Genomic DNA, 27,696 nt, shown 5'->3' on the forward strand with positions numbered 1-27,696 from the left:
TTAAACATGACGGTACGATAACTTGGGTACATTTTTTGCTGAATTTTATTAATAATATTAATAATGTTACTGGCATATTATATATAAACTATATAGTATTATATTATAGTATATTATATTAAACGGTCATTATGTTCCAGCTGTTCTAATGTGATCCAGTAATATAGTAGGTCTATGATATGTGATCATGTTCTTTTTATTCATTTCAACACCGATATAGTGAATTATTAAAATTACCATTAATCCATGATTTCACATTGGCTCATGCATGCAGTCACAGGTCTTCAATTGTCCGCATATATTGGCCCAATTTAAGGACGCAGTGCGGTGAAGCTTCCGTTCGTAAGTGGGCCAATATGAAAATGATTGATTAATAACTTTATGATATATAGGAGCAAGTTTTTTTTCTGATGATGTCTGTGAAAAGCTGTATATATGCTGCTTTTGGTTGTTTAATATAGTTGATGTATATAGAGGAGGGAACAAGACACATGCATGTACCTATTATGGGCTGAATTTTTGCAGCGAAATGGTGTAGATATCAAATTGCATTTTAATATTAAATTAGTGGATAATAATGAATGCCGAAGTATACACGTGATTGGGTCCATTTGTTGGTGGGAACATATTTCGGGAGTCTCTCGCCATTTCACGCTCAGCACGAGCAACTTCACTGATTGCCTGGAACACCGAGATGCATGTGAAAGCCCTGCTGGATTGAAATGATGAGACTGAATTTGATAGAGATATTGAACACGAGAACTGCACATAATTATACAATAGTATTCAGATGTACACAGTCTCATAAGTGGACCTACATATATAACAAACTAAGACGGGGCGAACCTGCACGTGAAATATTTACACTTGCATGCAGGCTTTATCTGTCCTTAAACCGTGAGTATACTTACGGGTAAAAAAGTGAAAGCCTAAGTTTTTTTCTGGTGCAGTGTGTCTTCCCTTTATGACCGTTTTCACGTTTTGTTAATGCGATTCTTTAAATTCCACTTAACTGATAACGATAAAGACTCCTTGTATTGACGCTTTGTGACAGAAAGTGTTAAACCATACACGACTCCATATGTGATATTTTCACAATGTATCTTTTGATATATACGGAGTGTATGCTTCGTTAAAATCTCCAGTGTCTCTGTTTATACGTAGAATCGAGTTTTAAAGAAAAAAATGTAAGTCTATACACATTTCCTGGCAAACTTTTCTAACTCAGGTGTACTATTTAGCGACTACAGGAGCCCTATCGACCTCTTCAACCGGTGTTTTTTCTTAGTTCCATGAAAGCTCCATTGAACACCGTTCTGTTAAAATATACTTGTTATAGGTCTAGCCTCTTTCATCGGTAAGAACTCCGGTAAATGGGAACACAGAAGCCCCGCGCAGGTGGAACAACCTTCGCCGAGCGTTCCGCTTCACAATAGACTGTCGGAAATCGTTGCTTCCTATCGGCTTATTAATATTTAATTAATGTTTATCCTCAATCTTCGATGCTTGCAAGATTGCAGAGTCAGGGGTGGGGGTATTGACCGTGACTGAAACGACGAGAAACCATGTTAGACTACTGATTTTTACACAACTATAAGGCCACACTTCGATTTTCGCTTTCCCTATAACTCTGTCCGCCTCGACCAGTACTGAGGTCTGCTTTCAGCATTCGCTAGGCATACACACGCACAATAAAAACGGCCTATCGGCAGCAAACGAGACTCGGGAGACAGTTAAACACTGTTTTAAAAAGCACTCTACTTCTCGTTAACTAATACTTATCGAGATTTTGCCCTGTAGATAAAGAAAGCTCTGTTTCCCTTCATTCAACATGTTCGATTAAACCTTGTACAGCCTTGTACATAGCATTCGTTTCCCCAAAACAAATTTGAACACATTAACAGGTTCTAGTTTCCATATATAGACAGACATTTCTGAGTACTGCGAAAGCTGTAAAATTGATTTTACGCAGGACAAGAATTATGCCTGTTGCACAATAAAATTATGTGAAAAAATAAGGCAATGAATATAATTTTGTTGACTCACTCGGTGCAGGACGTTACGTGTTATTTTACAGTAGTACAAGTTCTGTTTTTTAAATCACAGTTTAGGCGTTCAACGGGATTAATTTATTTTATATAATTGTTCTTTAACATCGTACTCAAGAATGCTTTCAAAATCAAAATCCCATTATAGTCTATAGGTCATTTTACTTGACTGTTATTTGTTGGCGGTTTAATAATTAATTGGATATGCATTTCTCTTATGACAACTCAAATAAAAAAATAGAACTGAAGAAACGTTGTCAATTCTTAAGTTTGTAAAGCCAATGATGCTATCATTTATAAATCGTATAAAGACGATTGTATAATGATATCATTGTTAAGTTTAGATTTCACCTTAATCTCGGTGTATATGCTCCACCTATACCCACAGGGGTTTGCGTGCTAGCGCAGCGCAATAAATCAGATTGGTCTCATCTCGGTGTCGTCGCTGTGTGTTCAAGTCTAGTCCATGCTGGCTTCCTTTCTTGTCGTTTACGTGGAAAGGTCTGCCAGCAACGTGCCGATGATCGTGCGGGGTTTTCCTCCCTTGTAGGTACGGTATCAAACAGTTAAGTGATGTGAAAATTTTGTACATAATTAGAACAGACGTGGGATGAGGGGAGATCGTGACCAAGTGTGACGAATCTGTTAACAATCTGTTAAATTCAACAGAAAGTCTTTTTGAATGATGTTAGAATGTATTTTGTTATTACAACAGATTATTCTGTTAAATATAAAACATATATGGTATTAATTCAACATAACGATTCTGTCAGGCTAACAGGATATTATGAATATGACACAATATAATTTATTATAATAACAGAATATTGTTATTTGTTATTCAGTGTGGCGACACTGAATGTTCATCGACACTCTTGTGGCCGTATTACTGGGGTTCGTTTGAGATCACCTTCTACCGGCGAAGTGTTTAAACAACGCAGGGATTATTTATAGTTGAATTTTAATTTGATATCTTTTTTGTATACATGCTACGAGAAGCATTCTTGCAGTCATCAGTCTCTTTATCTCAGGTTCTTCCTGAACCTGTATGTTTGGAATTGTTTTGATCTCTGTAGACGACCGTAATGGAACAAGTCCCATGCATAATGAATATAATAAATTCTGTGCAAACTAATAATTATTACAACACCACCGAGGCACGTTGGCCGTTGGAACGGCTGGAAAAATTATATGTAAATATTTAGTCTAATAATTATAAATATATAACTGCATGCCACCAATTATGTCTGGAGGTGATAACCTGGTGTAATAAAGTCCCGTAATGTATAATAGTTATCTTACTGTGCGTAGAATATTCTTGAGTACGGCGTAAGACACCAATCAAATAAAATCAAATAAATACTATGGGTAGCACGTGCTACTCGTTGTGCAACACTATTACAATCATCATATGTAATCGATGAAATACTGTTCTCAGCTACGGTTTTATTTTAACTGTGCAAAAAAAAAAAGTAGCAGATAATACGCCCCAAGCACCATGGTCTATGTCTAATTAGGTACAAAACAACTGAGGTGATGTTATTTACTAGTTATTATACGTCACTGCTCTAGAATTGTGCTCAAAAATGCTGTGCCATCTATCTGTAGTATAAACAGTAACATGAAACAATACAAAGGGACCTGTCTGCGGCAAATTCCACAAAGCCATTTCTGACTTAAGTCAAAATTTGAAACACGACCTTAAAACTTATTTTTCGGCTTTAGGGATCAAAATTTTGTCCACCTCATCTGAAGATAAATATGTCCAAATTTCAACTTGCAGGACCAAATACTAAGCATTGTGAAAAGGTTTTAAATTTTGACGTAAGTCAGAAATGACTTTGTGAAATCGGCCCCATGCCTGCATGCAGACTTCACGAATGCTTTATCCACAAACAGAATTCCGTTTTATACAGGAATACAATATATATATATAAAAAAACACAACACACAAAGTATAAAACCAGACATTTATTAGACGTCACTGCATGTCTAGAATTACTCAAAATGTTGTGCTGTCATCACATTTAGAAAACAATACAAAGGAACCAGGAGTCAGTTGTCCAAACTGTATATATTAGCCGTCAAGCCCGTTATTAACTTTAGTCTGAACTAAAGTATCATTAGTTTTGTATTATGACAAGAATGGTAAAGTACGATTTAAGCCTGGCTTAACTTTCAACACACTTCTGAACAAGCGGTCCCAGGCCTCGGGGATGCTTAGACCGGCAGCAGAATCCCTCTTTATATATGCAAGAAGATAATACAGAAGTGTGAGTTATGTGAACCTAGCTGACCCCGGGTTGAAATACATTTATAATACCCTGACAAGGGCTTTGAGAAACAGCTGCTGATCTGTTACATATTACGATGAAGACTTAGACAACTTAACAAAAGCTACATTCACCTTAAGTAAAACCACACACTGACCCGTAGGTGAAACCCAGCAATAGACTTTCCAGCCTAAGCCCCGGGATACACAATGCAACATTGTACAGAGAACTATACGAATGCGTAACAAGTGCGTAATCTTGGCCTAATTTCGTAAGATCGACTTCTGTGGCCATTTTTACCGGTGTCCCGTGCTGACAGATTTATGGCGTCGTGAGCGTTACGTCAGATCACTGTTATCGATATGTCGCTCGTGCTCGTCACAGCTTGGCCATAGAGACCTGTCTTGCTGTTTTCATTGAAATACATCATCGCCTTTGAACACGCTTGTATAAAGAAACTTCTGGGCCTATTTCAAAGGCTTTATTCACGTATCCGGTGATGGCGCAAAACCACAAATTAAGATGATATAAATTATGGTGGGATGAAACCGGACAGAACCCGGGGCAACACATGACCATCTGCTGGTTGCTAGCAGACCTTCTCACGTACGGCCAGAGAGGACTTGAACTAACTGCGACCGTATTGGTGAGAGGCTTCTGGGTCATTGAGCCGTTCTGACGTGATAACCACGTCGGCCACGGAGATCCCCATAGTGTTTGAAGAAGCTTAATTAAGTGCATTTCAATTCCTAGGGCACACGAGGTAGGCTTAAGGGTTCAAAAGAATATTTCACTTGTAGAACGGCGGCCAGCATTATGGTGAGAGGAAACTGGGCAGAGCCCGGGGGAAACCCACGACCATCCACAGGTTGCTGAAAGACCTTCCCACGTAAGGGAAGCGAGCATGGGCTGCTAAAATAATGGAAAGGAACATACCAAGTTTAAGGATTGAAATTTTGACTAAAGTCTAAGATCGCTTCATTATAGAGCAATCAATCATTCGAACAGTCGGTAGTTTTCTTTGATGTTGGGAATAAGGGTCTTTATAGTGCCTGTAATAATCCACAAATCCATGTCGATTTCAAGGAATGAATCTTTCTCGATCTTAAATAACAAGTGCGAAATGTATTCATAGGTTATATACATATGCGTCGATCAATGGATCAATGACGCTTACACCACCACTATAGCCATTCAAGCAGTGAACTAATTTAGATAAATCTATGCATCGAAAGAGACATTCGTATGCCAGCCGGACGTTCCATGTCAATAACCACAAGGCAAACACCTAAAACGACATTTTACACAAACCACTTAAGAACTAAACAAGGATACGAAGTACGAAATTAGGACGGAATTATGCAAAGAGAAGCAGTGAAGAGTTTTTTGCGATGTTGGAAAGGGAAGGAAAGACAGAAACAAACAAACAAAAATCATACAAATGTTTGCGGTGTATATACAGGAGATGAAAACCTGTACATCATAAGCAATGGATCCACGATTCAAATATAAAAGATTTACAGCAAACAGAGTAAAACCAAAGCAGCGATGAAAGTGTGCTGGTTGGTATATGGTCAGATGTAACACTTTGTCAATTTACTTCATTTACGAAGCGCACCCACAGCCTAATAGTTAGAACGTCCACCTCGAAGTCGGTAGACCTTAGGATCAAACCCTTAGTTTAACGTCGTACTTAACAATTTTTTAGTCATATGCCGACGAAGGAATCCTTAGGGTGTATGTAATGTGCCTCCTTATTCTCCAAATGTGTACATTAGCAGAAATTAAATTGAATCAAAATAATATTTTTTTCTTTTTTTAAATTAATAATCGTCTTGTTAAAAGCTGTTGTTTTTATTATGGTTTTCTCTCTATTAATTTCATATATAATACTAAAAAAAGCTATATAGGGATTATGCGGATCATCTGTTTTTGTATACAGTCATGCAATCACATATCAAATTCTACTACTTCTATGTGAAACTTAAACAAATAATATTTTCTTTGCGAATGACCTCGTCCTCCCCCACCAAGGCAACTCGCTCTTCTCCCCGGGGTATGGCATCCCCCCTGGTTCAGTGTCTTCCAGCTTGACACGCTACTAATTGTCAGCTATTGTTTAGCGAATCTCTTCATTAGACAGTAGTAGTGTTTTCACACAATACAGCGCCTAAGGAGCTGACACGCTTATGTTATGTTTAAAAACCAGACAAACACGCGTACTTCATACATATCTTTATCGTTTAATCCACGATTATCCGGATTACGTTTGACATGATATTGTTATTTTATTTTCTGACATTATACGCACGATTAAGCTTCAGTATTGTTTTTTACTGGTTTTGCGTTTGGTTTCTAAAAAAAATGTTAAAGACTTCACATAGATTTGTTATGATTAGCGGAAGCAAACAAGTTGAGATACTGAAGCACAATATTTTCTTATGCAGTTTCTGACATCCCATTGCGATATGACACTGTAACGCCTTTTGTTCGGAAAGACGCGTAAACACGATTAAAGACCGTTTAGCCGCGTGAACTGAGGCACGTGCATAGGTCGAACCAGAACTATACTTCGGCATGTGGCAAATCGTGATTTATTCTTTAATTACATATATGTGTGGAAAAGAATTATACATACGTTGAATTCTTTTGTACACTTTTAAAACAAACGTTGGTCCTATATTTGACGTATGTACAAATCATCGACCGAGAAGAGAAAAACAGTAAGCAAACAGAATCTGTGCCCACCTATATCAGCAAGGGTGAACAACAAAGTAATGGGTATAATACATCTATACATCGACTGTAAATTGATAGGCATGGCGAACTGAAGTGCCCTTTTCCCATTATGTTTGTACACTAATAATGCGCACGTATAATGTGGAACAATTATTCGGGTCCTAGCTGTATAGTCTATTGTTCATTCCTGTTTTTGCGATGACGACTTTGGCGGGTTACTGTCCTGTATATCGAACTGCATTTACTCTAAAACAATTAATGCTTCTTTTTGTAAATTCCAGTAGCGTTTACAGATTTCTGTCTCACTTTGCTTAACTCTGGGCTATAGGGGCTGTATGTGCAGCGAGTTGATTAAAGTTTTCTCGCTGGATTATGTACAGTTGCAAACAAAAGCGAGATATACTGCATGAGACACATTTTTCATTAGCGACAACACCTTTGTATACGATTTAATTGGATAACAATATCGAGAGCTGGAAACGAACCTGCGGCCTGATTTTGCGGGTACTGATCGGTCACCATGAGAGCGACGTTTTTTAGCACTAAGCCATCGGGGATCTGTATGTCGGTATATACAACGTATATATGTGACATTGTTTATATTTCTTTATACACATATTGATTTGTGACAACACAAAAATGCACACCAGCCCACAATTATTTACTGTCGTGTTCATGTGCCAGGATGATCGTGGGTCTCCTCCGCCACCTCTACCCGGTTGGTCCTTACCAAATAATGCTGGCCGTCATCATATAAGTGAAATATTCTTGAGAACGGCGTAGGCCTAGAACACCAATGAAATAAGTAAATAAATCTGCCCTATCGATTAAAAACAGAATAGAATTATTGGTGCCACAATTGTATGCTTATTAATATTTGTTCTATATAGACTACCGCGGCATCACATGTTTGAATTCAGCTCTTGATGTTTTGAATCAGAAGTTAGGTTTGTCATGCAGGTACCTGACGACGGGCAGTCGTGTTGATTGAAACAGATTATTCACACCTATGAAATTATATTCCTTTTATGGAATATGTAACAATATAATATAGATCACTTCCCGAGGAACGGATTTATATCATTTCAACGGATTTTTTTTTCAGGGATTCATGCGTGTATTTATTTATTTGATGATAGTTTAATGTCTTACTGTGGAGTTGTTCACGAGAACTGGTCATGGGTTTCCCTCGGGCATTTATTTGTCCTTCCACCATAATGCTGGCTGCCGTCGTATAAGGGAAATATTCTTGACTACGATGTAAAACACCCATGAAATAAACAAATTAAATATATGACAGCTTGGTGAAATCGGAGTGTCCGGAGTTTACATGTATAGTGTATACTTATGTAGACCACCGACCTTTGTTCGTTCACTGGCGAAGCTTTTCACGTGTCTCACATGGCATGTTCAAACTGGTTAACTCAAGGCAACCTGCCTGCCCTGAACATCATGAAACACTACGCATTTCATGCTACCATGCAGACTAGGCTGCGAGACCAGTGCAAACAGGGGAATCTTGAAAATTCTTTGTCCAAGACTAAACACATGCTTCGAGCATGTGACAAGATACTGTGCGTCTACCTTGTATATAACGACTTTCTAAACTCGAAAAGGACCATTATACATGCTGTATCTTTCCACTGACCAAGTCCGTCAGTTTACAATGGGAGTAAACGTTCAGGTTGGAAACTAACGGATTTGTTCGGCGGAATCACGGTCATTCACGCTGGTGAAGAGCTAAGCTATAGCATTTATATTTGGTTCCACACCAATATATCTTTTTTTATTTGATTGGTGTTTCACACCATACTTATGAATATTTCAGGTCTGTAGGGCGGCGGCCAGCATTATGTCGGGAGGAGGCCGAGAAGAGGCCGAGTGAAGGCGAGTTGGGCGGGGGGGGGGGGGGGCGGTCACGGTCAGTCTAGCATATTTTTTTATATACGCACACTATCTACATGTAACCTATCGATTGAAATGCATCTTCATACACACAGCCACGCCCGCCTCCCAAAGTCAGAAAATGCATGCCTTGCTTCAACGCGGTTTGATAATTTCCCGCGTTTGAACTCTCGCCGCCACTGTGGAGATCCTGGCTGACAAGGCCGCGCGAGAATATCGGCAACTTCATCATAAAATAAAGACAAAATGGAAATATACATGAATATTGAAAAGCTATTTGAACTCAAAACCAAAAGTTTAGAGATTTTGATTTTGCTGCTCTAACCCATGATTCCCCGGGCTCGACCCTGTTTTACTCCCATGCACCATAATTCAGTACTTCGTAAACACCAATAAATAAAATCTCACCCTATTGCATACTGATTTAGCTCCGTACATTGAAAGAAAAGAAATGCAACAACGTATTTTCTTTCAGTTCATATTTCCCATTTATTTGTTGTCCTCGTCCGAATACGTCACAACAGACAAATGCATATATTCATGTTTAACTGTTATAGTTCAGACACATGTGTTTGTGATGTTTTTTTTTTTATAAACAAAATAAATAACATTTACAAATATTCATATTTACAGATATGATACACACTTTGGCACTATTTCACGATATGATCTTTCAGATATAAACATGACTCACATTTTTTTTTACATAGTTATATACATTTACACAATTTGACAGGCGTAAACACTGTCTGTAAGATCGTAAGTCCAACATTATCAATGTTTGTATGATAACCGCAATCAGACGTACACACCACGCCATTTTGACTAGATATATATTTGGCAACAAATCGGCTATTCAGTGTTTGTCCTCATCTTGGACACTTTTTACTCTGCGTGAAAAATGTCATCTTGGACATGTTAGATGAGACCTAATTTTCACAGGCAATACATCGGAAAGTTTCCCGAAGTTATGTATCCATAGCAATGTATACGTGTGTCTTAGTGAAGGCAGCGGCAAAACTCAACGTTTCAATGGTTGGCGTGGAACTGCATGTGACTGCTGTGGTCATCCAATGGCGAAGGATGCTGAGTTTCCATGTGACGTCGCAAATCTACTTTTCTCTGGAAGGCGCGCGTGCAAACGTTACAGGCGAACGGTTTGAATCCTGTATGCTTTCTCGTATGAGTGATCAGGTTTGAGGACTGACTGAACGCCTTCCCGCATTCTAAGCACTTGTGTGGTTTTTCACCTGGAAAACATAAATGAAAAAGGAATATAAGCATACTGCGCATATAATTATCATATAATTATGCAGATTTACCTATAATCTACTAAATTCATTTATTTATGAAAATGCTTCAGTATATGGTTTCTCTATGTTTGTCGACACACAGCGACCAACATGAATGGAGCTGATTAAAGTTGGTTATTTAAAACTATTTACTTTTTATTCATCAGTACAATTCGTAACTTTTGTTTCCTTTTTACTTCGCAGTGGAGTCATCTTTGATGGATATGTCCACGAAAACAGTATTTATATGGCACAAAGTAAAAATTTTCCCTTATGGGAACATACAGAGAGATTCATGTGTCTTAATATAGACGAGCAAATATAGCTAAGTATAATTTGGGTGGCGTTTAACGCTATATGTGCTCAAGAATTAGTCTTATGGGTGGGGGAAACCGGAGTTTTTGGAGTAACCCACCAGCCCGACTTACTTCTGTTCCAGTTAAGCAGGCAAACAAATATTCCTGACTCAAAGCCACAGTCGCGCAATGATGAAGTATATAAAGTAGAAATTCTCACCTGTATGAATGTATGTGTGTTTCTTCATGTCAGACTTCTGATGGAACCTTTTGCCGCAATAGGGACATGGGTAAGGGCGGGTGTCGCTATGAATGAGAAGATGGGTTGACAGTGTGGAGGAACGCTTGAAACTCTTGCCGCATTCCTTACAAGAGAACGAGCGTTCCTGACTGTGCACCGCCCTGTGCTGCGACAAGCTGACGGAATGTCCGAACGTCTTGTTGCAGACGTCGCAGGCGTACGGTCGTGAACCACTGTGGGAACGCCGTGTATGAACTTCCAGGCCGTGGGCAGTGCTGAACAACTTCTTGCACTTAAGGCACTCAAAACTGCCGCCGTCTTCGCGGTCTTTAATCGTTCCGACGCCAGCTAAGCTTTCGTCGATTGTCACAGAACTCATTCTGGGGTCGTCGGCCCTGTAGCTGACCTCCGTTGGCGACAGACTTAGTTCCATTCTGGCGAGAGACGGTCCAAACATCAGGCTCTGGTTGAGGCACATGGGGTTAAGGTAGTAGCTGTAAGATGGGTACAGGTTGTTGGATAGGTGGTACATCGAAGTGTAGGGAATCTGTGGGTAGGGACTTTCGTACAGGACTTGACGGGCCGCTTCCCGGTTCCTGGTATCTGGATGACAGAAATGAGAAGTTCATTAAATTCATACATTTGCACTTTCACAACTGTTGTTCATGAACACATGTGTACAAGAATTGAAGAAAACAAGAAAAGATTACGATTGATTATACCAGTGAAACAGTATGCTTTGGGACAATAAACAAAGATAAAAATTTATGCTTAAATATTTTTTTCTAAAACCAATATAGCTTCCTAGATAGTTACACTAATCATGTCAAAAGCAAACGGGGCACTTCAATGGTTAAGGATTGCATGTTATATAAAAAGTTACAGCATAGGGAGTAAACCAGAGCAGTCACGACATGATGGTGATAACTGCATGGCAAATGGTAACATATTACTCGTGAAATCTTTGTCTCTTGTCATATTACCTCTGTTATAGGGTTTTGCTCTAACTGTTCATGTAGAGGCTGATATAGCAGCAACTTATATACTTATATTATTCACGTTTATATTATAACAGTAAACAGAGTGCCGTAGCGATAAGCTTGGAAAAATAAATGCATTTTAATTATGTATTTGCGTACCATACAAACGTTTGCGTGTTCTATCATTTATTTTACTTGATGTAATAATAATGTTTTTCCTACAATATAAAATAAACAAAAATAAAATCCTTACCGTTTTTATTATTTCGTGAGGATTTAGTATCCAGCCACGGTCTGAAGGGAACTGTTGCATTAGACGACTCCGGAGTCGATTCCATGGGTTCTTTCTTGACGGTGTGTTCTTCTCCATGAGTGCCCATAGTGAATCCGGTTTGAGAAATTGGCGGTGATATTGGGGAAGTGAGGGGGTAAACTGAAAACCAGGACACAAAATATGAAAATCAAATAGAATAGATGATAACACAGAAGATCTATGAAAAAGAAGTCAACAAATAAATGATAATAAATGATAACAAGTTATCTCTTTATAATTGTAACAGCTGTTAAAAAGAATTTATGAAAAAAGTAAAAATTCTCATAAAATTTAATAAGGGCAAGGACTTTAATCCGAAGCAAACTCAGCATAAAATATAACAAATAATGGGTGACGTCAAAGTATCAATAATTTCTTTTTAAAATTCTAAATAAATATAGGAATTGAAGTGATAAGCAGTTCTCTATCTGAGACATTGGCTGACAAACTTACCACCTGACACAGGAGAGACAATTCTGAAAGCGCTGGGGGATAAAGCCTCAGTTTCCATAACTTCTTCTTTGGAATCTTCCAATTTTTGTTGTTTGATCAAAAACGAGCGAGGCATACTCGAGTGGTGATAGTGAGTTGTTGTCGCTTAGAGCAGTGCACAATGTTTGCTGAGGAACCAACAGTTTGTCGCTCTTTAAATAGCTCATGAACGATCAGTGTAAATTCCTCCCAAACAATACCCTCTCATAGGCGATCGGCGGGGCATGAAAGGACCGCGCGTGCCGCCAGTCAATCATCGCGCGCGCACAGTTAAGCCCCACCCCCAGTGAGCGCCACTCTGCCAATGAGCGCGAGGTAGCAGATGCCACCAATCGGAGCCGATGATGGGCTTGTCTGTCAAAAAGGTTCAACCAATGAGCGGAGCTGTCCATTACAGTACTGGTGGTCACCGATATCGTGCAGTGATTATGAGAGCAACCACCGAAAATTTTGGTCCATCAACAATTAAGCGGCGGTTCACTGTCAGATTTCTGGACTAAAGCATTCGTGAAAGTATGAATGTTTTTAGGCCTAGCTCATTTTGTTAACTTAACATATTAGCAAAAAGTAAATATGCACATGTTATATATGGTTTATTGTGAATTCACGCAGCAATGTTTAGCCGATTTATTTAGTTGATGGCATTTTTTTTATTTCACTAATACCACAGCGCCTCATGCAGCCATATATAACAATTCACGTACGAAAACTGATGTTCAATCACACATACAATATCAACGTTATTTAATCTAATGAACATTCAGAATATGAGAGTTACTCAACCTTGTTTCTAAGAGTAACTAACAAGCAAGCTCAATATGACATACTCAGCTAGGACTCGCAGATTCAGTGTCATATGGTCTTATTTGGTGATGATTTGGGTAATTTAGTCATGTCTTCGTTCTCATTCATTATGACTGCAATGCAACACCTGAACACTTTTCCGATAACCGTTTTCTAATAAATCGGTTTCCTCTCTGTGAACAATGGTTATTTGTTCAAATTGACCAACAATTTTCTTTGGTTTTGGTTTCCGTGGATTTTTGGATGACCTTCCAGGTAACATACAGTTTTCAGTGTGTAGATATTGTCAGTAAGTATGCCCTTTTATTTGATAATGGGATTCAATATATTTCTTTTGTGCCGAATTACATTTAGTTATAGCAAACAATAGATACGCCTTGTTCAGGGTTCAATGTTTAATTCATTGTTCACATCCAGAGATCACTCAATGGTTAACATTAAGTTTTAAAGTTTTAAGTTTATGACTTTAATAAATCTAGGGCCAGTATATAGATCATTTCTTATAACAGCGAATAAAACCAGAGCTGGGACGATAGGCAGTGGGATAATTGCCAAACGGTCCCAAGTTACTGGTGAAATCCGGCGCCTTTTCAGTTTACTCCAGTTAGGCTTTATTCAAACTATTCAGGGAAATGCTTAAATAGTAGCAACTTGAGGGGTGGGGGAATGGCATACACAGAATTCCTTAATAAATCAGTCACAAGAACAGTAATTTATTAGTTACTGGTTTAGAATTAGCCTACTAAGAACTTACGGATATAATACATATAAATTAAAAAAATATGAAAAAAGATGTACAAAAATGTGGTATGTCTATAGCTTTTCAAGTAAGAATACACTTTTCTCCGGAAGACGTGACATTTCTGTATCGTGAATCTACAATTGGGTTCACAGGAACTGCTATAGATCTTTGAAGACCCCGTCGTGAAGCTATGGCTCACTGTATGTCGTACTGCCCTGGCTGTGACCCATTGTTTCCGGGTGACGACCATAGGGAATACAGGGGCAACATCCAAATCTGTTACACCCGGGGACGGGGGAATCGGCATGTATAGCGATAGTCAGCTAATACTGTGCTCCTCTGTACAGGAAGGGGGGTGAGGATTGTAGAAGCAATATAAAGCCATCTGTGACGTACCATCAAGCGGGCCTCAAACAGGGCACCGATATGCATTAATCCCTTAATGAGCCTCAGAACAATAGAGCTTTCACATCTATATCACCTCGGCAGGATAGTAGATAGATAATTATCAGACTAAAACACCTTCGGTCATCTCTGTTTTAGTGAGAAAATCCCCCCAAAATAATGATAATCATCATTTTCGATCGGTTCGTTGAAACGTTTTTCAGACGATTGTCTGATTTTATTCTTTATGTCTATTTCGGAACTGAACTAAGAGGTTAGAATCAACTTTTTTTTTAAAATGAGAGACAAATCAAATATAGCTATAGTGCCTGTGAGTGGGAAGTTCTGCCAGCAACCTGCGAATGATCGTGAGTTTACCCCTGGCTCTGTCCGGTTTCCTCGTATTCTTGAGTACGGCGTCAAACACCAGTCAAATAAATTAATATAGTGCCTGTGTGTCATTTTTTTTGTACTAAAGCTGCTCGAGGATTCAAGTTTATTGCGCCGGCATCTAGATTAGAATTTTCATCCATTTGCAACCGTCGACATGTAAGCGTAGTTAGCCATTTATTCAGCTTACTGACGATAAATTTCCACTAAAAAATTAAAGTTCCCACATTTGCTTTTTTCTAAACTTTCAAATATAACAGAAGATTAAATACTTCTTAGTTTGATTCAATGTTTCATTTTGGAAACTTTACATCCATGCATCTAACCTTTTTAAGTCTTTTGTTAACGTTGTAAGACAGGAGTATTTTTGTTTTTATCAATTTTTCTAAGAATTGTATTTCTGGTGACATATTGCCCTTGGAAGGAGATTTATGATAGTATTAAAACGTGATCATATTGATATATACCGATCACAGATCACGACGTGAAACAATTAGTCATTGCCACAACTCTCAGCACGCGGTCGATGTAACAGATACACGTAACATATGTTAATGAGCCAAAGGTCAAAGGGCAATCGGCGGAAGTCGGCAACAGATGACGTACATCAAAGAGACCGACGTATCTGCCCATGTATATGGGAAACGAATGTCGTCTCAAAGAACTAGGAAATATTCCAGAAAACTTTGTTGCAAAATAAGATAGGCGCGAGAGGACAACCTTGTTGAACACCAGAGGAAATCTCCACTGTACATGCAGTTAGATTTAGCTTGTGTAGGAAAAGTATCAAGAAACGAGTCCTGTATACATATTTAGAAATTAGTAACGTACACAATGTATAGCTGGAATACCATACACCTAGATGTTGTCACGTAGAAAGCTGGTCTATTGTCATAAACTAACGAGCAGCCAATACAAGATCACGCCTGTTATTTTATGTGTTCTTCTAAGATTTGCCAATATATTGACATTTTGTTTCAGTCATGCAGTTGATATTGTACCAAGTATAATCATAAATTTGGATTTGGTCGACGAGCACTTCACGGCATCAAACGGCCCGATGCTAACGATGTACGATTCACTGAATCCATATCTGTGACCGCATCGCGGGACTTTTTGTCCACGTGTGCTGGTTTGACAATACCTCGTCACATTACGTCATCTGACGTCACTGGACCCCGTAGGACTTTGGTGTCCCCACAGCTTCACTTAAGCGGTTAAACGGTCTGCTGAGGAACACGTCAAAAGGCGGTTGAGACATGATTGAACACTGCTTTTCTAACCTCGTGTCTAGGGATGTATTGATATATTTAAAAAAAAATTTACCCCATTTCATTTCCTCCTCTCAAATTTGAACACTGTAGGTTATATCTTCTCTAGTATAGCAATGCTATATGTTTGTTTGTCATAATTGCAAATTGAAATATGGTTGCTTTTTTCTGAAATAGGTTTCAGGAAGGTAAGCTGAGTCAAATCGGGACAGGTGCTACAACATTTCATCAAGTGACCTAGAAACAAAAATTGAATAACAACATAACATATAAATAAAAATTAACCCACTAGGTGTAATGACTATGTAAACGGAAGCTTTGATACCATGCGATGTTTTGAAAAACACAGCGTAACATTATGGTTAATGCGAACTGCAGGCGCTCCAATAGTCATAATAGTCGAATGTACGATTACAAAATGTATGTTGCCACATGGCCCCAAATCTTTACTACCGCTGTTGTTATTTTCACAGTGCTGTCATTATAGGATGGGGGGGGGGGGGGGCGAATTTATGTACCCCAAATGCACAGTGCTTCATAACTAATCTGGCTATGATGGCGGGAAGTGCAAAGATAGCGGTAGTTTGTCGATAAATCCAGCTGATATTGAGTAACACGTGTTGTTCCGGATTGTACGAATGATTAAACCAGAAGAGCAAATGTAAAGAGAAATGAAATAGCGACTAACATATTACATCACTTAAACGTGGCAACTACACGTGGTAACTAAATAGCAAAGATTTTATTTGACAAATAAACGAATCTTAATATATAGATTTATATATTTTTAGATTAATTTGGAAGGTATGTTTTGTATTTTAATCGTAGTACACCAACATAAAAAATAACTGCACTGAATAACAAAGGTTTTTGCAGTTCATACATAGGCTATATTTATTATGTTTAAAGTATACAGTTTAGACCAAACAACGAAATGATGACAAAACTTTGCTGTTGAAGGTATTGGTTGTGTTGATTTCGGTCTTCACGTTGAATATATGACAAGTTGCGGTTAAAGCGCAACCGAGATACCTACTTGGATTAATAGTACATGTCTATCGACAACTAATCAACTGACATGGCACACGATCTTAATCCGTCTTGATTTCGTACTTTATATACTTTCATAGTTCTCTGGTGATTTGTGTTGTTCGTTGTTTGGTCTAGCGATTATTAACCGAGAACGTCAACTTTGTTTGAGGGCTGGTATGCGAATGTTTGAAAGTTTTGACGCCTATATTCAAAGTATATTTTCGATAGAGTCTTGACCATGCAGAGTGCATGCAGAAATCGCACAGTTACACATATTCGAAATTAAACATGATACAAAGTCATCAGTGGGAAATTACACTCAGACAATAGGATTATTAAGTGTGTTCTGCATGTGTTATCACTGTGACAATCGGTAACCTCGTTCCTGTGAATACACGGCGTGTAACACTTTATGTAACGGTGTACAGTCAGTAACTATGTTCACACCAATGCAGCGTGTAATACGGTGGGGAGAAGTGTAAATTGCTCCCATGCTGTACAGGATAATCAAAATTCTCCTAGGTATGACGGCCCCTAATTCCTGTATATACCACTAATTTCAGTCGGCCTCATCGTGATTAAGTGGTCTATCGGAATGTGTAACCGCTATGTGTGTGCGTGCGTGTGTGCATTTAGCGGCTGTCTGGTAAAGTAATCTTACGTCATCACATGACGGTGATTGCGTCACTCACTCGCTGCGATGCACATTTATAGAACAGCTTGCGTATATCTGTATACACACAGTGGCAATGAACAGCAGGTCGAAAGCTCTCGCGGAGAGCGAGAAACTCGCGTGTATATTTCCTGCTTTCAAGATTTAACTTAACGTTTGGAAGAGGAAAACTCGTGGTTCACGTCACCTCGATTTCTTTAAATGCCACAACGAATATCATGCGCTATTTTGCTTGCATACATTATAAGAGACGAAATCCATCCCTTGTGTTTGGTGTCGTGACATCATTTATTCATGTATTTGTTTATTTGATTGGTATTTTGAGCATTGGTCAATTCAGAATACACGCTATAAAGAATACGTGTTATGTCATCACCAATAATCCCCCCAATGTAGGAGTATATTATAGGGCTGTGCATTTGTAACACATGTTGCATACAAAAGCATTTTTGATTTTAACCTCAAAACATGCGAATTGTAAAAAAAAATAAAATCCATCTATACATGGCACCATATCGCAAAAAATCGGTAACATTACTAAAGGCAATCAGTGTGATGTCAGCTTGACTTTAGTATGTGTTCTGCGATTGTTTTTTATTTGTTTTTTTTTTTTTAGTTTTTTGAGCCACCTCTTTCCCAGTCATCAGATATAGCTATAGTTTTAGGGGAAAATAGATGAATGCATGCATGAATAGAGTACACTCCACAAACCAATCTGTTAATTTCAACAGAAAGTCTATCGTCTGAGTGATGTTAGAATGTATTCTGTTATTATAACATAATACTGTGTCATAGTGAACATAATATACTGTTAGTCTAATAGAATATTTATGTTGAATTAATAGAATATGTGTGTTATAGTTAACAGAGTAATCGTTTGCAATAGCAGAATATATTCTAGCAACACCCAGACAACATACTTTCTGTTAAAATTAACAGATGATTTTCTTTGAGTGTATTAAAAGTTTTCCGCCTGTAACAGCGGGTGCTGTTGGTGTATTGCGCATACAGGTGGAAAATTTTTAATAATGAAATGAGTACATATAAACGGTGCATTAAATAAATGTTAAATCACATCCATAGAAATAATAACCGCAGTTGTATAAGTGTGTAAATCCAACAACAACAACAATAATAATAGGCTAGTAATAACAATAATAATAGTAATAATAATAACAATAATTTAAATTTGAATTCGTCAACAAATGAAAAAGTAAACTGTTCATAGTGTGAGGCAAAGCCCAAAAAAAAAAGAGTAAACCGAGTGTTTCATTTACTTGTGTTATTGGGTGACAAATTAAAACGGATAGAGTGTAACGATAGTGTTAAGTGCTGGAGGTCGGTTCTTGGTTTCAGTTTTCATTTTTATATAAGATATACGGAAACTGTATGATAGTGTTGAAAATATAAAAATGCTGTGCTATCCTGACTTGAAGTAATGTCAATGCCACTTTAATTGGTACTTAATATGAGGAATGTTAGTGTAGCAATTTACCATTTTAACATTTCTCATTTTTCCGGAATCAAGTTTAGTTGTGAATTTGCTAAGGATGCGCCGATTATATATATATCCCGAAAATACTGGTAAATGTTATAGCCAAAGATCGCGTGTTGATTTTTTTGGATGCAGTACACAGGTAACAGATTGTCCTTAAACCTAAGACCTTTCCCTTGCCTAAAGGGCATCATAACAGCCCCCTGGGACACGTTTGCCCTTGAGATCGCCATGGGCTTCTGTCACAGCAAGGCGTACAGCTTGATGACAAACAACCTTAATACCACAGCTAACAATGCAAGTAAGTATACTGACACAGGCTTAGGAACTTATGACACGTTTGACAGTCTTATACCTGGCTAAGTTAATTAACAACCCATGTACCTATACTTATGTAGGCTTATTTGTATTAGATAGAGGTATAAGTCAAGTACCATTACCTCTTAAATCCCCCCTGCCCCCCAGGTGAGTCTCTATAGATATAGCCTGGTAATAAACTCTAATGACGCTAATCTGTTTACAAATACCAGGTCAGAATAAACTTACCTGCAACACCATCTGTAATAGATCAAATAAACAAAAACAGCTGATTATTAATTTTTATACATTCGATCGTATACAGATATATAATTAAAAGTTTAATTCTGACAAACTTTATCTTATTGTTTAGCTTATTATTATAATGCTATATTCATATGACGGGTGAATCGTGTTATGTGTTATTAATACGTGACAAATGCGCATATAACTAGTAAATGTATATGTTGGTTTGAAATATGAAGAAAACAAATGAACTCAGCAAATAATAGTCACAATCATTATTTAAAAAATGGCTTTGTAATAATGATTATTTTGGTCAAACGTATAGTTATAGAGCAATCATTATGTAACAATCTATGTGATAATGATTATTTGGTAACAGTCATTATGACAAACTTTGTCACAATGCGACAGAGAAAAAACATTATTGTAATTCTGGTAATTTTAAACTAGTAACATTTATTAATTTGCAACTATCGTCACTGCAAATATTTTCCTAATATTTCTGAAGCCATGGTGCTGGAATGGGTGGGGTTGGGGATATGATAAATTGGTAATTTAGATATATACAAGAATAATTCAGTTAGAATAAAACCCTAACTGAGGTAAACTGACAAGAGGCTGTATTTCACCGGTTACGTGTGAACATTTGCCAAGTATCACTGTGGTTACTGCTTTGGTTTTACTCTCTATCCTGTAAGCCTTTATACCCTGTAAGTCTTTTATTATTTCGCGTTCCTACATACAACATGATGAAACCATTCATGTGGCTGAGAGCGTTAGCGTGCCAGCGCGGTGAAATTAACCAGGAGCCTCTCATCAATGTTGAAGTTCAGCTCATGCAGGCTTCCTCTCCGGCTGTACATGATAAAGGCTGTCGGCAACCTGGGGCCGCTTTCTCAAAACGGCGTACGACATTTATTTATCGTACATTTGTCGTACGATATTTTGTACGTCACTGTTAAGGTCGTACAGAGTGGCCCATGGATGCGGATGGTCGCAGGTTTGTTCCGGGCTCTGCCCGGTTTCCTCCCACCACAATGCCGGCCGCAGTCGTATAAGTGAAATATTCTTGAGTACACCAATCAAATAAATACATAAATAAATAAACCATTCAGAATAAAGCTTCTTTGGGCCTTACGGAGCCCATGTACATAATACATTTAAATGGCTAATCATGGTGTTAAATCAGATACCGTATGTTACATAGATACCATATATACGGTAGATACCATATATACTGTATATACCATATGTATCTAAAATACTACGGTGTATAAAGAGTAAAACGAGAGCAACTATGACAATGTGGTATAATTCACAAATACTTGAAGTTCCCCTGTTGATGTTGTAACATATTGCCTTAACAGTTTGGGTATATAGCCCGTGGGGTGCGGACAGCACCTTTACTGGGTTAATCCGAATGTTGTGGTAAACTCAGTCCTGGGGGTCCGACTCTCTGTTGAGCAACACAGGAAAGGTAAGGCATGTTACCAAACCAAATACGTTGTACGATGCAAGATGCACGCATAAGGAATCTGTAGTTCTAATCCTGCATGGTTTGGGCAGGTATATAGAAGTATATACAAACTTTGATGGATATAATAGAGTCAGCAGACAGTTCACATGGTACTATTACAGTTTGGACATTGACTGAAATAAGCATACTGTGCTTACTGTAATAACTGAGACATAGGCACATCCATGTCTACATGTAGCTGTGGCGTATATGTGGATCTGAACTCTCTATCGCATCCCCGCCTATATACTCCGAGTGTGATAGTTGGTGAATGGTCACGCTGTCATACAATGTCATATACAACGTCTTACACAATAACATATGCAATGCCATATGCGATGTCAGATACAATGTCATATTCATATACAATCTCATATACAACGTCTTTTACAGTCTTATATACACTGCCATATGCAATGTTAGATACAACTTATACAATCTAATATACAATGCCATATGCAACGTCATATGCAATGTTAGATATAATGTCAGATACAATGCCAGACACAATGTCATGTACAATGCTATATACAATCTCATATACAACGTCTTATACAGCCTTATATGCAATGTTAGATTCAACTTGTACAATCTCATATACAAAACGGACATACCTTACATCAAACAGAGCAACTATATTTATTGACTAAAAATCAAACTACATTCAGAATCCATCTCATAATGACTGATTCCATATGCCATATGCAATGTTAGATACAATGTTAGATACAATGTCATATGCAATGTTAGATACAATGTTAGATACAATGTCAGATACAATGTCAGACACAATGTCATGTACAATGCCATATACAATCTCATATACAATGCCATATGCAATGCCAGATACAAATTCAGATACAATGCCATGTACAACCTCACATACAACGCCTTATACAATCTCATATACAATGCCATATACAATCTCAGATACAATGCCAGATACAATGTCATGTACAATGTCATATTCATATATTTGGTCATAAGTTGGATATCCCACTGAGACATGCGCAGCCGTTACAACACAACATTGCACCGTCACTGCTTTTTATTTCTTTCATTGATCACTCAGGTATATAACGCGATCACTGAAGACTGATAATAGTTCGTGGTCTGTAAGAGGTGTCCTTTGTCTTTAACCAAAGGTGATTGCCATTATGAATGTGTGTCCAAAACACAGTCAAAAGTCTTAAGCGATATATAGAAATATCGATGCACAAATTTTCAAGTTGGCCTTTTTGATTATAAATATACTTAGACACTTCATTTGTTCTAACCAGAATCTGGCTATTAAATCTAAACTCTGTCACCCTAAAAAGCAATCTGTTGATTTTAACAGAAAGTCTGAGTGATGCTAGAATGTAGTCTGTTATTATAACATAATATTCTAACATATTCAACACAATATCCTGTAGCCTAATACAATCTTTATGTTGAAATAATAGAATATGTGTGTTATATTTAACAGAACAATCTGCTGCAATAGCAGAATACATTCTGTCATCACTCAGATATAAGACTTTCCGTTAAAATTAACAGAGTAATTTTTGGATTGTGTAAACATTGGATAGGACCTGTCTTTTGTTACTCACACTGATGGCGGAAACAGCATTGGTTAAGGTTCGTGTTTTAGATAAAGTAACTATATGGACTATCCTTTGATTTAACCCTACAGATGCTTATCCTAATTAATGTGTCTCCAAGACACAGTTTGGAGACTTAAGCTGAAAGAGGAAATATCGTTGCAATCTGACAATCTCTTTACATCGGGGAATCAAATGGGTCATTTTACTTATATCTGGACACTTCCCTTCTTCTAAAAAGAATCTGGCCATTAAATCTGTGATTACATGTACATAAAACGGTGGGCTACCCGTTCCTGTGGCATGTAGGTATATTTAAGCCCTTCTCCCAAATCTCACCCATCCCCCTCCCTTCCTATATATACCCCTGGGGCAATACTTATCGAACCCACGCACCGTCGCTATCTCGGATTACTCTTCCAAGCTTCCTTCGCCTACAATGCAGCCCGTTGTACAATGGTCAGGCCTTTTCCCGGTGGACCATTCTTTTGTAGATAGCCTATGATTAATTACCTCAAAGATACTGGTCACTTACTTACGGTCAGTTAAAGTTAGAGCGAGAGGAGTGACCAATGTTACGTCATGTCGCCTATTGTTAAGTGATTTAGCATTGTTATAAGGGGCAGCTGGCCATACGCCGACGAGAGCTGAACATTGTTCCCGTCTCACGCGCCCGCACGCGACAAGATTCTTCGCGAAGTCTTCCTTTCATCACGTGATCTTGAGATAAGTTAAGTCCCTTGCAATTAGGAGAGGAACATGAGAGAGAACGGACTTGTTGTTTGCTTTTCCAATTAAATCCCTCTTAGCCTAAATGGACAGTGTTTTCTTTTTCGATTATCCGACAGCAATGACAAGATCAGTATCGTTTTGGGTAATTGGTGCAGATTAAATGTCCATTATTGGCTGAAGAATTGACGTAAAGCAATCGACACACAAAACTAAATATACTATTTAAAAAAAAAGTAGGGAGAAATTCCAGTTCGTGTTAATATTTCTCGAAAGTGCAATTGTGTTAGTAATAAGAATATACGTTTTGAGTCTTCACGACGGGCGCTGGAAAGGTTTCGCAACAACCTGCGGATGGTCGTTGATTTTCCCCAGACATTGAGCGGTTTCCTCCCACCACAATGCTGGCTGCTGTCATATGAGTGAAATATTCTTGAGTACGGCGTAAAACACCAGTCGAATAAATAAAAAAATCTTCACGACGGGTCATGATACAATAGCATAACAATACAGCGCAACATCATTCAGTTGAAAGGAACAGACGTTTTGCGTAATATGGTTTAAGCTTACTATTAGCATTTATAAATCACGTATAAATCTTGTTCGTAATTAGTCGGAGGTCTCAGAGTTTATATATATATATATCAAATATATATATATATATATATATATATATATATATATATATATATATATATATATATATATATATATATATATATATATATATGCTTATTTTTAAATCGCTTTCTGAATTACAGGCCGTGAGAATGATTTATCTTGGGACAGACGTGGTCGTTGGTTTCAATTGTAATTGGAACATTTCTCCAAACTTTCTATCACGAAGGTTAGCCTCGTCTCCTGTCAGAGGAAATAATTTATGACAGAACAGTTCAGATTGAATAATTTCCTGAAAAATTCGTGCCGAAGGGCAAATATTACAAAGTTCAGATGTTAGATGTTATTAGCGCCATAATTTTTTAAACAGGCCAATCTAAACGATAACTATAGTTTTCCAGAAGAAGAATTTGTCAGCAGTTTGCTATAAATCTTGTAGGACGAAGTCTTGTAATCTAATGCATGGAATCGGTCAAGTAGTCCAACGGATTATTTAGTGTAGCAAAGATGGCAAAACTCAAATTTCACGTTCATTGTTCCCTGCCGTATATAAAACCCCAACTTTACTACACATATTTTGGGCAAATAAAGGCGAAATTTTCATTTTATTTAATGACATATTGTGGAAAGAAATTTCTGAACTTATCAAAGTGGTATAGAACAAAACTTGGCGAATAGAGCATCCATCTCGGTCCTCAACCTTCACAAACTGATACTGTTATCTTTTGATAAATCAAACATGAATACCGCTTGCATCCTATTAGATACTTATGCCCCATAAGACTGGTAATGACCTTTTTTCAGTCAGAATTATTTTTTAGTACAACACCTGTTAAGTGTTAAAACATATGATGATGTAGGTCTGACCTGAATGTCAACAGTTGTGGAGCAGGACCATCTCAGGTAAGAATCGGACAATTAAACTTAGATTTAGTGCATTACAACAGGTAATAAAAAAATCGTTGGCTTGAACTGATTTGCACACAGTTTTGCCGCTTGCCACCTGGTCTTGTTATGCGCATGGGGAAAACGGCTGGTTGGTTTGAGTTCCGGGGTTTCGGTCATGCTCAGGGGATTGAGTGTTTGAAGAAACGGCATACCGTCAAAGAGGACAAATCTTTACTCGAATCCTCACTTCAACCAGCTATTCAGGAATTAAAGCCCTTGTAATTAAGTAATATTGTTCCCAGTGAGGTTTAATGGAACAAGAGTGTAGCCTTGCGTAACTGAAGTGCTTGCTTCTCCTTTCCTAACTTTTTGTCGGATGCTAGTGTTGATAGTGCAACAATCGCGAACGGTAAGTATTTGGGAGACAAAAGCGCCCGATGGCTGCAGACAGGTGTTGCGTCATTGGTTAGATCCGTGCGCTCGTGATAGAGACCTCGCGCGAGAAGCCTTACGTCATGCGCGCGCTTCACTCACGCATGCGTGACGGTGTAGAGTTCCATCTGTCCTTGCGGCTTCGCTTTCATCTCATGCACCGTCTTTTCGGACGTTTCCTACAGACAATCGCTTACGTAAGCCGACAATATGAAATCGCAATTCGGTGCAGCGAGAATCGCTTTGCCCTGTTGTAAAAATTAGTCCGGCATTGCGTCACAAACCCTGATTATGATAGATGCGTCCTCAAACCAACAAAGGCAGCTACTTTCCACGCGAACTCTTGACAAGAAAGAGCAAACAAAGCTGATTAGAAAACATACTTAATCCGTCTGTTTCTCTAATCGTTCGCCTCAAGATGACTGTAAATGACAACAAATCGCTAAGCAGGGCTAATATACGCTTGGGTATAGGTCTGGGTGGAGGTGGGGATCCGGGTGAGGTGGAAGAGGGTGGGTAAGGGGTGAGACAATGTATGGTGAGGTGGTAAATGGGAGTGATTGGGGTGGAGGAATGTAAGCGATGGGAGGTTTGATCACACCCCAAACTCAAATCTTAATCACTAAAAAACAGGGACAGGTTGTAAATATTTCCTCTGCGAAAACGAAACCAGCTTTCCCCTTATATGAGGTTTCGGTGAATGTTTGTTAGTGTAGACAAAAGTCTCCTCTCCGCTGTAATCACGAAACCCCTCTTTTTTAATTATGTGAAAGATTTTGCATAAATGGACTTCAATAAAATATTCATAACAATCAGGAAATAATGAATGCACTAAAAGACTCCAGCATGGAGTAACACCAGAGCAGGGACAATTGTGTGATAGTTCGCAAATCGTCGTACCTAACCGATGCAATGCGACCTCTTGTCAACTTAGCTCAGTTATACGGATTTATTCTAACTGATTCTAAACCCACGACCATCCGCAAGTTGCTGGAAGGCCTTCCCCTATCGGAGAAGAAGTCAGTATGAGCTGGATTGAACTCACAGCAACCGCCTTGGAGGGAGGTTCCCTGGTTATTGGGCTGTGCTGGGTCGCTTAGCCCCTCGGCCAAGGAGGCCCTGTTAGAATAAAGTATTTTACTGGCAGAGCTGAGATGAACGAGACCCGATTTCACTGGTTATGTGTTATCTTTTGCAAACTATAACGTTATAAAAAAAAAAACAATATTGTTTCTGATCTGTAAATGTGCGTCCACCGCGTTTTTGCCGTTACATATTTTGAATCAATTTTTCGCTGTTGTAAGAATTGCGCCACATTGCACAGTTCCCATCGTCATCTGTTGTGAGTTGAAACGATTACGTGATTATTGTGCTGGCATTGCAGACGAAACCTTAACGCGGGGATTAAATATAAGAGAAGTTATTAACAATAGGATTAAGGCGTCTTTATTTTATTAAACCATTTGTAATCAGACTTTTTTCTTGCTTTGCGATGATAGTTTCAAATAGCGAACATGGCTACCCCTTGTTAATGACCACAAGTGATGCTTGCTTCTGTGGTGTCTGTATGTATTCCCGATCACGTCTGAGGGCACTGTCAGTCGATGGTAACCACTTTGTCTGCTGAGACACACCCTTGCTCCCTCTCTCTCTCTGTCCTTGTTGATTTTGTTAAACAAACACCACCTTGCATGGTCACGCCGTTGGTAAATCTCTGAAGGGGTTGTTAAAATATTGATATACGATCATACATGCAAAGAGCAAATCACTTCAATCAGGGTCTTGGGAATAGATTTATGTTTCTATGTTATGGTACCAGCACTAGTGTATTTTTGTAATTTCATTTTATGCACATAAATGTAATGATCGCATTCAGGTGTATCGTGAAATTTAATGAAGTACATGCAGGCCTTGCTGGCTAATTTAACAACTTATGGTCTACCATGTATATTTGAAAGACTACTTATATTCTACCATGTATATTTGGATACTGTTTAAATTATTTAAACCTGGCGTC

At 38.2% G+C, this 27,696-nt stretch overlaps 1 protein-coding gene across 1 annotated transcript; it reads right to left on the reverse strand.

The window, feature by feature from the left end:
- Nucleotides 1-9,824: 9,824 nt before the first annotated feature.
- Nucleotides 9,825-11,220, reverse strand: LOC135479663 (zinc finger protein Gfi-1-like). Its single transcript, XM_064759558.1, has 2 exons — nt 10,774-11,220; nt 9,825-10,215 (listed from the first exon to the last, which is right to left on the reverse strand). Exons 1-2 carry the CDS (start codon nt 11,171-11,173, stop codon nt 9,995-9,997), a joined length of 621 nt encoding a protein of 206 aa, XP_064615628.1. The 5' UTR covers nt 11,174-11,220; the 3' UTR covers nt 9,825-9,994.
- Between the last annotated feature and the right edge of the window lie 16,476 nt (nt 11,221-27,696).

The sequence above is a fragment of the Liolophura sinensis genome, chromosome 12 (genome assembly GCF_032854445.1).
Source record: "Liolophura sinensis isolate JHLJ2023 chromosome 12, CUHK_Ljap_v2, whole genome shotgun sequence".
Classification (NCBI taxonomy): Eukaryota; Metazoa; Mollusca; class Polyplacophora; order Chitonida; family Chitonidae; genus Liolophura; species Liolophura sinensis.

Excerpts from the sequence above, each read along its gene's own strand:
- LOC135479663 (XM_064759558.1), bottom strand. The coding sequence starts at position 11,173 with ATGAGTTCTGTGACAATCGACGAAAGCTTAGCTGGCGTCGGAACGATT. Across the intron at positions 10,216-10,773 it reads ACACACATACATTCATACAG|GTGAAAAACCACACAAGTGC; the intron begins GTGAGAATTTCT and ends TATGTTTTCCAG.